At 37.3% G+C, this 12,265-nt stretch overlaps 1 protein-coding gene across 2 annotated transcripts in view; it reads left to right on the top strand.

The window, feature by feature from the left end:
• The window catches only part of LOC140160798 (von Willebrand factor A domain-containing protein 3B-like), a 219,615-nt gene that overhangs the window by 10,176 nt on the left and 197,174 nt on the right, over positions 1-12,265 (top strand). For both annotated transcript variants that reach the window (XM_072184106.1, XM_072184105.1), the window contains exons 4-10: positions 1,092-1,342; positions 2,759-2,921; positions 4,647-4,816; positions 6,189-6,406; positions 7,961-8,184; positions 10,361-10,515; positions 11,513-11,651. In XM_072184106.1, coding sequence (XP_072040207.1) covers positions 1,092-1,342; positions 2,759-2,921; positions 4,647-4,816; positions 6,189-6,406; positions 7,961-8,184; positions 10,361-10,515; positions 11,513-11,651 — 1,320 coding nt within the window. The remainder of the gene's footprint in view (positions 1-1,091; positions 1,343-2,758; positions 2,922-4,646; positions 4,817-6,188; positions 6,407-7,960; positions 8,185-10,360; positions 10,516-11,512; positions 11,652-12,265) is intronic.

Here is a 12,265-nt window from a genome sequence, read left to right as displayed (position 1 = left end):
GGCAGTATATTTTAAAAATGTCTTTCCCAAAATAAAGGGAATTTCTCCTAAGTGATAGATCACTTGCACCGGGGGGGGCACTAGACTTTGGAAGTGACGGGGATGTGCGGACAACAGTTCGAAACTAGGGGTCTTTCGGTGAGAGCCTAGACACTGAAAAAGGAGGGTCTTTCAGTGAAAAGGACCAAAAAAAGGGGGGGGGGACCGGGGGGAAATCTGACAAAAAAAGGGGGTCATTCAGTGAGACTGGAAACAATTTTGGGTCAAGATATTTTAAAGTTGATACAATTTTTTCAAAAATTCATCATCATTTTTGAAAAATTTTAGGAAAAAACAGGGTCATTTAGTGAGAGATTATCAGAAATTTCCCCAAAATTTTTGAAAAAGGGGTCTTTGGTGACAGGAAAACAAAGGGGTCATTGGGTGAGAGGGAGTTCAGTAAAATAAAAAAGGGGGTCATTGGGTGATAGGTAGTTGAAAAATGGGGGTCAATGTGGCCGCACATCCCGTCACCCATTTTTAGTGAGTGCCCCGCCCCTGGGACTTGCATGGGCTATTCCAGTTGAAATCCATATTTCATCTTCCATGCAGGGAGTGTTGGTTATGTGGATTACACTGCTCCATAGACACTGTGTTGTAATTTTGTTCTTGTGTACTGGGAATGACAAATACAAATTTGTTTGTGAAGATTATCATTCATCCAGGTAGTAAACAATATTAATATTAAACTATAATCTAGTCAACTGGACTTACTATTTTTGAGTGGAAAATTTTCACATCCAGTCAGTAGGGCTGATGATGCGTTCAGGATTGGACGTGAAAATTTCTCACTCAAAAATAGTAAGTCCAGTTGACTAGATTATAGTTCAATATTAATATTAAATACAAATTTGATGATATTTTTTATACATAAACATCATGTATCCAGAGGTTTCCAGTGGTTTAAAAATCTTAACTTTTTTGTGAAATATGGGGGATGAGGCTGTGATAACAAAATGCCTCTTTAAGTTGATTATTGTCACAAGCCAATGCATTTTTGTCTGGTTTATCTATATTTATGTCAGATTACAATTCTTTTTACAAATTAACAGCTTCGAGTCAGCAAAGAGAAAATCCAGCAAATAGAGAACAGCCTCCTGCAAGCAATAGCACTATACAAACGTCGCATCGAATGGCTGACCAGTGAGAGTAGACGTTTGTTTGGTGTGATAGAGGAGCACTGCATCACCATCGTATTGGATATCAAGACCAACTCACCGTCACAGTTTGATCACTGTCGTAATGCCATCATCAGAGTACTGGAAGAACAGGTGTCACAGATAGCAAAGTTTAACATCATCAGGTATGATACTAGTGTACAGGGTCCTTGAATTTGAAAACAGGTACTTATCAACGCCTGAAAGTCCTGGAAATTTGCACAAGGTCCTTGAAAGTCCTTGAAAATTGGAATTTTACCTAAAAGTATAATTTTGACAAAATTTGGGTAGTGGAGAGGAGCTGTCACTTTCGTTAACACGTGCCGAATGAAGTCCTTGAAAATCATGCTTTTGGACCTTGAAAGTCCTTGAAAAGTCCTTGAATTTTAAAGGCTTCAAGGTACGGGAACCCTGAGTGTAGAAAAACCAGGATACACTGCATTACATTGCACTCTGCTGGAATTCAGTGGTCTTCACAAGGAAAACTCCTTTGAGTCTTTGTTTTTAGAGGTTAAGGTGGTACTACACCCCTTGATAAATTTATGATTATTTTTGCATTTTTCTCAAAAAATAATAACACAATGGTAACAAAAAGTTATGTATATATTATAGGGGCAAGGAATCCAGTTACTACACTGGAATTACAGTGACTCAAGACAATCGGTACGTTATTTATGATAAGAAAAGAGGTACCGCTAGAATGTACCTCATTTCTTTAAATGAACCACTTGTCTTGAATCACTGAAATTTCAGTGAAATAATTGGATTCTTTGCCCCTATAATATACATAACTTTTGTTACCAGTGTGTAGTTATTTTTTGAGAAAAATGCAAAATTCAAAATTTTCAGGGGGTGTAGTACCTATAAATGACTCAGTTTAGTTGCACTCTGCTGGAATAGTCGTTGTTATTTATTAACTTATTAGTTAGGCTTTACTTATTAACTTATTAGTTAGGCTTTACTTATCAACTTACTAGTTAGGCTTTACATATTAACGTATTAGTTTACCTTTACTTATTAACTTATTAGTTAGGCTTTACTTATCAACTTACTAGTTAGGCTTTACTTATTAACGTATTAGTTAGGCTTTACTTATTAACTTATTAGTTAGGCTTTACTTATCAACTTACTAGTTAGGCTTTACTTATTAATGTATTAGTTAGGCTTTACTTATTAACTTACTAGTTAGGCTTTACTTATCAACTTACTAGTTAGGCTTTACTTATCAACTTACTAGTTAGGCTTTACTTATCAACTTACTAGTTAGGGTTTACTTATCAACTTACTAGTTAGGCTTTACTTATCAACTTACTAGTTAGGCTTTACTTATTAACGTATTAGTTAGGCTTTACTTATTAGTTAGGCTTAATTTGTTCAAGGCTAGGGACTTTAAAGTCCTAAAAAGGCCTCCCCCCTTTTTTGTCCTTTTCTGCTTTTCTCCTTCTTCCAAATATACAGGATAAAGACCACCTACTTTATAACCACATATAGTAACGTAATAAAGAGTTTTGTTAGCCAGTTTTTATTTTGTGAAACTTAATTGCATTTATTATGTATTTCAGGGCGGCAGAAGACCAGATTGTGTTTTCCTCTAATGGTGCAATACCAGTATGCCATGACAGCCTTAATAATGCCATAGACTGGTTGTCTAAGTTAGATAGTGTTGCTGCAACAACTAATACCAGTGCCTGTGAGGGCCTTGTCAAGGCATTTGATGATCGCAAGGTAATTACTTTTCTGTATCTTAAAATGGATGGATGATGATGAATAAGAGTAAATAATAAAATCACCAGGTTTAGTACAAAGCTGACCTGTTTCCTTATTTGTGACTTTAAATTAAAGGTGGGTAACCTGATTAACAGCCTCATCCCCCCCTACTTTACCATATCAAAATGCTCATATCTTTCTCATTAACATAAGTTAGGCATTCCAAATCAGTATATTTCCAAAAAGATTATCAAAAAAACTGTTGAATTAGTCTTAATTGTGGTATACCCTGTTTGAGACTAATTTGAAAGTTTTTTGATGATATCTTCAGAAATACGCTGATTTGGAACTACTAATTTTAATATGTTTATGAGAAAAATAGGATCTCTCATTTGATATCAATTTTTTTACATGAATATCATTAATAAAAACACTGTAGACTATATTATCATGATTATCACGCTGTATAAATGTCAGTAATTCCATAAGGAATTAATCCCATTTACAAGAAACATTTATGTGTTCTTTTTGCATGAATGCCTAAAAGGGACACAATTTTATATTATATGTCAATTTTAAAGAATTCCATTTTCCAAATATATCAGGTCACCTAACTCACCTTCCTTTAAAGATATAATACTAAGCAGTCAAAGTTAGCTCAATTGGCAAGGTGTTGGACTCTGGTACATCGGTGTGTGGTGATGCGAGTTCACAACCCAGCAGACTTGTTCTGGTGAAATAATTGAGCCAATTTGAACTGCTTATCTTGGTTACCTGTACAAGAACTCTGGAGCTGATGCTGGCTGTGATGGTTATTCTAGATAAAGGCTGATAAGGGTGTGTGCTTATATAGTGTTGCATCCCCGAATGATGCAAAAAATTGTTTGTCTTAGGCCACAGTGGTCAACAAATTTCTATAAATGTGAGTTTGCCTGTGCATAACCCACTATAAATCATTACATGCTGTGAAAATTACATCAAATATTTCCACAAAGTGCAGGTTAGTGCACAGGATTTCAAAAGTTCGGAGGGTGGGGCAGATGTTAATTCCTGTGACTGATACCACAACTGAATAAAAATTGATTCAGGTAGAAATTGATACAGGTACACAAACTACAAGCCTGGCTGGTTGACAGCCTCCTTTACATACCCCACTGCCATAAAGTACAGAGTTACTACCAGTAACTAAGAGTAACGTGTGTGTACATGCGCGTATTTTGGGGGCGCGAGCCCCCCGGGGTAAAAGCAGGGGGCGGCCAAAACGAAGGGGCGGCGGAAGAAGAAGGTGGCAAAAACAGGGCGGTAAAAAGCGAAGGGCGGCAAAAAAGAATTACTAAAGAAAAAAGGAGGAAAAATTTGAAAAAGTATAAATTTTTTTTTTTTAAATGGTACTATACATCAAAATGTGTTGCTTTTAGGGCGCTAGCATCTAAAATCCTTTTCTCTTCACTTTTTCAAACCACCGAAAAAAAATTTGGGTCGACCTTTTCTGGTTATTGAGGAAGAGGCGGTAAAATTGAATTTTCTTCAGGCCCCCCGGGGTAAGAGCGACCACGGTACGCCACTAGTGTACGCAATTATATCAGATTGTTTGACAATTTGCATGTACATAGGGGTTTCTTATGAGGCCTTGTTGTGCATACACATCGCGCTTGGGGCATGCAATCATGATCATAGCTTGTAAAGGTTTGATACCGATTTCAATATTATAAAGATTACAAAAATACATTTTGTTGATTTCAGGTTGAAGCAGTTTACTTCTTTTCAGAAGGTAGTTCAGCTAACACATCCATGGAGTTGTTATTATCCAAAGTAAGAGGTGGCCCATTACCAGTCCATACTGTAGCATTTAATAACAGTGATTCTACTACCATCAAATTCCTCAAGGAAGTAGCACAAGCTACAGGTGGAAGGTAAGATTGTGTGTTTATTTAATACTTGATGGGACTTAGAAACAATCTGTCACTCATAAGGTTGCTAGTTCAGAGCTCATTAGGGGCTGTGCAATAATTATTTGTACCCCAGAGTGGGCAAATTTCAAAATAGCTTGCCAAAAAGTGCTTGTCCCCCTCCCTTTTTGCTGTGCCAAAAATTGCTTTCCCATTGTTTTTGCACACCTGGGGGGACAGATAGTTATTGTACAACCCCGTAGTTGCACTGGTTAGGAAAGGCTCTGCACCTCTAGTGTACTTCTCCACAACTAGGATTATAAAGCGGTGGTGTGTGTTTATAATGTTTTAAGACCAGTTTCTTTCTGTTTCATCATAAATTCCAATGGTAACAAAATGTACAGCAAGATGAAATTATTAAATATATAAAATTGAAACCATATCATGTAATAGTATTTATACCTTGCACACACACATTGTCCTGTAAACAAGTTCAGAAAGGGAGCTATAGTACATGTATATGTGACCCGCTCCCACAAAACCAGACATAAGTCACTAATTTTGAAAATTGAGTTTTAGATGTCATCATTTAGTATAGGTCTTCAGCTGTCATTTGATACCAAAATTATGTTCCTGGGACATGTGGTCCTCATCCTACGGTCTTTCAATGGGAGGGCAGGAAGCGACACATAAAGAAAAGGCAAATGCAAGAAAAATGGCTTTAAAGATGTAAAATGACATGTTAAAGCCTTGGTTTAGCTCAGAAAATGCTAGATTAGGGTGCTTTAATTGTAAAAGAATATTTTGTTTTCAATGGTAGGTTAAAGTAAACATATTAAGGAATCAAAAAATAATAAAAACTGAAAAACAAAATCTGCAAGGTCATTCACCGCTTTCCCGATTTTGACTTGTCGTATTTCGAAATGGCTGAGTGCGACTTATGGCGGGTTTCGTCAGAGCGGGTCACATATGTGTAAACTAAGCTCCGTTTATCGTGTGTGCAAGTGGGTACATACATGTGGTAAAATGTTATCCTGGACTTCTTTTGGTCATTTCTCTCTTATGCTTTGAAGGACTTCAGTAGACCATGGACACAATGCCACTTAGATACAGTGACATGTGTGATGTCAACAGGTGTTGAGCAGTGGCATAGCCAAGGGTGGCATCTACCCACCCACCCCCTCCCACCATGTGGGATGCTGACCGTCCTGATATTTTTAAACCTTTTTTGTACTTTTTAGCCCATGCTTGACAATTTTCATCAAATTTTGCACCCTTGAAAGTTTACTTGCCCCTCCAGAAAAAGTCCTGGCTATGTTATTGGTGTTGAGGTAAAACATTTCTTTGCAGAACCAAGTAACAGTTACAACTTATTCTTTTAATGTTTTTTTTGCAGATTCCATGCATTTGCTTTCAACAAACTTGAATCTGACGTAAGTGGCACAAGTGGTTATAACATGGACAATAAGATTCTACAGGGTGGTGTCCCTCCTGGCGCTGGCGCTAGGGACGACGTAGTGAAAATGTGGGCGGAGCTGGAAGAAGCCAGGAATATCTTGGTTGATATACAGCAGTTGGTCAAAGAAGCACCGTCTAATGGGAAATCGGAACAAAGTAAGTTTGAAAGGATGGCAATAAACAGGGACTGCCTTTTGAGGAGAGCAAGAGCAATCGCTCTCTACTGCTCTCCTTAAATCTGATATAGGAGAGTGATTTTTTTAGCTCTTCTCAGTTGACCATTATCTCCTTACCTTTTTCTGTAAATGCTCTAAACAGCTCTCCTGAAGGCTCCAGAAGAGCTATTTAATGCTCTCCTGTAAATTCCAAAAGACAGTCCCTGATGGCAATAAAGTAGATTTGCTGTTGAATAAAGCAGACAGTTTACCTGAGCAAGCCATTATGACAATACAAGGCTTATTGCATGTAAAACATGCTGTAATTATCAATTCCTGCAATAATTATTTTATTAAGACATTTCAGAGCGAACAACTATTTTAAACTATAGTAGATGGCAGTATGTTTACACCACACTTAGGTTTTTCTGTCTCTATATATGTCTTACATGTGACTAATTTTGATAATAATTGATATTCACTATTCATGACATTGTCCTCATTTCGCTTGACCGGGTCACATATATCGAGGCAAAAAGACGTAACTCCATTTTGACCATTCTGAGAAAAATGAGTTTAAAGATAATGGTCCACATTGACTTCTGTAGTTAATTCTATGTTTCCCTTAGACTATGCCATAGTCGAATTTTATTAAAAATATGTTATTATTAGTCATGATGAACCCATTTCGTTGAACTCAAAATTATACTGATGTTTATTAAAATTAAAGTATTCAATAGTAAAATGGTCAATAAGAGTTAAAAATATCAGATGATTAGTGACAATAAAAGTAATTGAATGCAACATTATCTTGCATAATTATAATGGCTCACTTTAATACTGAACAATTCCGATTTTGGAATCTACCAGTTTATTGATAGCGAACCCCGAAAATCCGACTATGGACTTTGAATTTTAAGCAGAACTTTACCCCGGGACTTTGCTCTCTAAAAACACACTGTCAAGCATACTTGTTTATCAGTCCATTAACCACAAGTACTAAGCATGGTATAGTACAACGCTAGATGTTTGATGAGAGATTAACTTTCGGCGTCAACACAAAAGCGCCGCAAATACCACAGACAGTTGTGTACGGTGTAGTTAATGGTAATGGAAAGATTTAAACCATAGCGAGATATGGGCGACCAATCACAAGGCAGATCCATTTAAAGATGCATTACATCATGGCCAATTTTAGTTAGGCCAGAAATTGGCCTAACTCTCCATAGAGTCCCGTGTTAAAAATCTTAACGGCAAGGCAAAGTCAGTAGTCCACTTGGGAAGCTAACAAACAGAGGGAGTGCGGTGACTGAAAAGATCAGATACAGTTGTGAAAATCTATCAGTTGCACACAAATCAATATAAATCAGAGTTTTATGCTTTATGTAATAGCCAGAGTATGCAAAATGGGCAAGTGGACTACGGAGAAGTCTATGTTTCCCTGGACATTTATTTCAATGGGGTGCTAAATGGAATTACTTCTATGTGTTTGTTGGTCACATGACATCATCAAAACTTATAATATTTTCGTATAATTTTATGGTTATTTTCGTAGCTAAATCAGCAGAATCTTTAGAGTCATCTGGCAGTAGAAGTAGCTTGGTATCTGCCAAAACAGAACAAAATGAGCAGTATATGAGCTCTCAAGGATGGCTGTCTAAGAGAGGATTGAAGGCACGCAAACTAGACCTCTATGATGTGCTAGCTACATGTTCCTTCAGACATTGCGATGGGGTTATTGATGTCAAGGCAGCGCCGGAGATGGACTTCACTGATGCTGTGAGTGTAATGAAATTTAATTAAAATATTTGAGTGTATGTGTAGCATACATTAAATGCGGAATCTTACTCGTATGCCAGCCAGATGCTTATTTAACCCTTTCCACGCAGGTGTCAACTGCAGACGACAAGTTTCAAATTTGTTAAAAATTCAAAATTTTCAGAAATGAACATTTTCATGGCCATATTTGGAATCGGCATGAAAAATGCATTAAAGTGAGTACAAACAAGCCTAGTATTGACTGAAGAGGTTCATCAGGTCTGTTGATTAATCAGCTAATTAAAGTTCTTTGCCAAGACCAAAGGAAAAACTTACGTTTTTCTGCTGACAGTTCTTCTGCTCCAAGCAGATGGATCAATAACAACATCAATCGCTTTGAGAAAGCCAGAAGGTTTCTGGCGAAACTGTCAGCAGAAAAACGTAAGTTTTTCCTTTGGTCTTGGCAAAGAACTTTAATTAGCTAAGCCTAGTATTTGGTTCAGTTGTTCTTGAGATTGCTGGTGATATTTGGAGAAAATATCTCAAAACTTGGAACTTCTTATGTTGAAGCCTATGACTAGCATGCAGAGCATTTGTCAATTCAATACAACAAGACTTGGGAGTTACTGCCACCTTCGCTATGGTCCATTTGGCTTCAATGAGACAGTAGTGTTTGCGTGTGATACGCTCATGACCAAAGGCGATTTATCTGTAGGCGCAGTGACTTCGCGCCACGTCGCATGCTACAGATGCACACCGCCTTTGTTCATGCATATATCACACTCGAACGGTACTGCTGAGGAAGCCATATTTTGGGATTATAGAGATTAGGTTTTAGGGTTAGGGTTTTGGTTATGATTAGATTTCAGGGATAGGATTAGGGTCAAGATTAGTGTTTGGTTAGGATAAAGTTGCATGGTCAATTAAAGTTTGAATGAAGATTGGTCCTCATGATTAAAGTAGATTCCCTGCCTGAAATTTGATACACTTTTGATATGTATCAAAAATGTATCAAATAAAAGTATAAGAATTGGAAACCTCATTTGATACACTTTTATGTATCAAAATTGTATTAAAACTGTATCAAATTAGTGTTGAAATTTTTATCTTCTCATTTCATACATATCAAAAGTGTAGCAAATGGTGAGATAATGTATTAAAAATGAATCAAATAAGTTGGGTGTATCATGTGTATCAAATGGCACATATCAAAAGTGTATCAAAAAAGCATTCCAATTCTTATCCTTTCATTTGATAAAAGATATTTTATACTTAATTATATCAAAATTAGCATTCCAATTTGTATCCTTTCATTTGATAAGTTGATACATTTATCAAAAGTGTATCAAATATGTCACTGTATCAAAAAAGCAATTCTTATCCATTCATTTCATTATGTATCAAAAGTGTATCAAATAAGTTGGGTGTATCAAAAGTGCATGGAATGGCACATATCAAAACTGTATCAAAAATTATTCCAATTCTTAATTTCATTTGAGACATTTGATACATCATAAAAAGTGCATCACTTATGTAACTGTATCAAATTAGCATTCCAATTATTGATAACCTCAGATCAAATTTGCCTGTTAATTTGTTATTTTCATATCAAACTGTATGGAATATTCATAGATTAGATAAAAAACTACAGAATGACAAACTGGAAACAACCTTTTTAAACATTTTGGATCAAAACAAGTAAACCAAGACATTTAAAGGGCCATGAGTAGGTGGCATCTGTTGAATACAAACAACTGCCCTTGTTCCATCCAGTGCACTTACCCATTTCTCACCACTGTCAAAGGGGACACCCTCATGAAATCCCTATTGGTTTGTACAGGGGCCTTTCAGTTCCAGTCAATTTTCTCCACATAGAAAACACCAATTTATTTTTCCTGTAGTAATTATTAGGAGTTTATTCACGTGATCAGAAATCAAACTTTTAGAATTGTTTCATCAAGAGGTATTTGTTTTATGGCATGTTTTGTGACCCCCCCCCCGCATTGAGTGCAACGGTAAGTGTCCCCTTTGTGTCCGAGTGCGCAAGATAGAACAGCCGAATTTCGGCAAAAACAACCAATGGGATGCAGGGATCTATCGCATGCGCTAATGAGAGGACTTGCAGGATTGAATGATACATTATTAGTCGATGGTGTAAACTTTTTTTAATTGTAGTTTCTAATCATTGTATTTCCAGGAGTCAAGAAACAAACTGATTAATGCCAAGTATTGCGACAGGTTCTGCCACGTGCAATGGAAAGATGGGTCAGTGAAACATGTACATGTCACAGCAGATGTACACAGGGAGTATGAGAAGAAGATGGCATCTGCAATAGATGACTTCCAAAGGAGGTGAGATACTTTAGCAGGGCCACCAAAAGCTGTTTATGGGCCTGGGAACAGAGGCGGATTTAAGGGGGGAGGTGCAACCTCTAATTTTTCAGAGCGGCGCCGCGCCCCCCTGATTTTTGCAGAGTGGCACCTGACTTTGGCACCCCCCATTGAAAATTCCTGGATCTGCCCCTGGGGAATAAAATGAATACACAGGCCCCTTTTTGATGACTACAATTGGTCATTCTGAAAAGTGGGGGAGGGGGGAGAGGATGAAAAACATTCTCCCAAGTTTTCTATTTTTATTGCTACTATTACATTTTCTTTGCTTTTTTACGGTTTTATTCAATCATCTTTATTTACCAAAAGAAGAAAAACATACAACCCCAAGATCAACTGAGATCCATAACGATACAGAAAATGCAAAAACAATGAGGAAATATATCATGGTGGAAAGAAAACAGTTAAATGATTTCTTGGACATTCCATTTTGTCTCATGTCTGGAATGAAAGATTGAGTAGGATGACATGAGAAAAGACTGTTATTTGCTCTTTAAATTCCTTGAATATTTTTTGGGGATGTTAAGAACGAGAAATCATAAGGTTTACGCAGGCATGAGAATTTTCCTGCTTTTGCAGGATTTCCTGCTTTTTTGCTGTCCAAATTTCTGCACTTTTTTTTAATATCAGCCCGTTTTTGGCTTTTTAGCCTCATTTCAACTTTTCGGTTTTTTTCATGGATGATCATTCTCATGCCTGTTTTTAAACAAAGACCTTAAAAGGTCTTTTGTCTTTGCATTTACAGGCTTATAAGGTTAGGCATATGTTTTCTTTACTTTTCACCGGCCACTTAAAACAATGGGCCTGGGTCCCTAAGACCCTGGGCATGGCGGTAACGCATCCCCAGGTGAAAATTCCACCATGATCAGTTTCTTTCAATCTTTGTGGTCAGGGATTAGCATCCACTGACTTCCTCTTTACATAATGTATCATTATTTTCACTTTTTCATAATTTCAGGATTGACTGGTTGCAGCAAGGTAGCCGTGAGCTTTTTGGGACCATCATAGAGGACCAGGTCTACATACTAATTGATGTGTCAAATTCTATGCAAAATCATCTTGGATTGGTCAAAGAGAAACTATACAGGCTCATGCAGGTAATTATTGATGTGTCGTCGGTCGCATCACATGCTGATCTATTTGATGCAGCATGATCATTTCACATACAGTGCTATAAGCAATATTACTCCAAATATTGCTCAATTAATTTTCCTCAACAGGGTGAAAATTGGGAGCATGGTGGCCAAGCGGAACGGCCTCCGACTCATAATCGGAAAGTTGCGGGTTCGAGCCCCGGCGAGGCCATCGTGTTGTGCCCTTGAGTAAGGTACTTTATCTCGATTACTCCTCGCCACCCAGGTGTATAAATGGGTACCGGCATTCATAAATCCTGGGAAGGTAAAAGACTCGATGTAGAGGAGGTGTGGCGATCCCCCACAGCAACATTTCACAGTGGAGTCTGGCCTAATTGTTAACGAAAGAGAGATGGGCACTCCATCCTGTAAAAAATGTAGGTTCGACTCCTTTTCCTTTACCAACAGGGTATTTTTTATGAAGAAGACACTTTGCAAAACTCCATTCTGATTGGTCATTAAAATGAAGATATCATGTAATGTTAGATCGGCAGGTAGTGGTCAGGGTTAATAGATGTTTGGAAATGTATTGATAGGGTTCATAAATTAGTCAGAAGTCGGAAATATTGATCTTAAAA

Source organism: Amphiura filiformis, chromosome 9 (assembly GCF_039555335.1).
Source record: "Amphiura filiformis chromosome 9, Afil_fr2py, whole genome shotgun sequence".
Taxonomy (NCBI): Eukaryota; Metazoa; Echinodermata; class Ophiuroidea; order Amphilepidida; family Amphiuridae; genus Amphiura; species Amphiura filiformis.
Note: the sequence above shows the minus strand (reverse complement) of the source record. Positions and strands in the feature narration are given on the sequence as shown.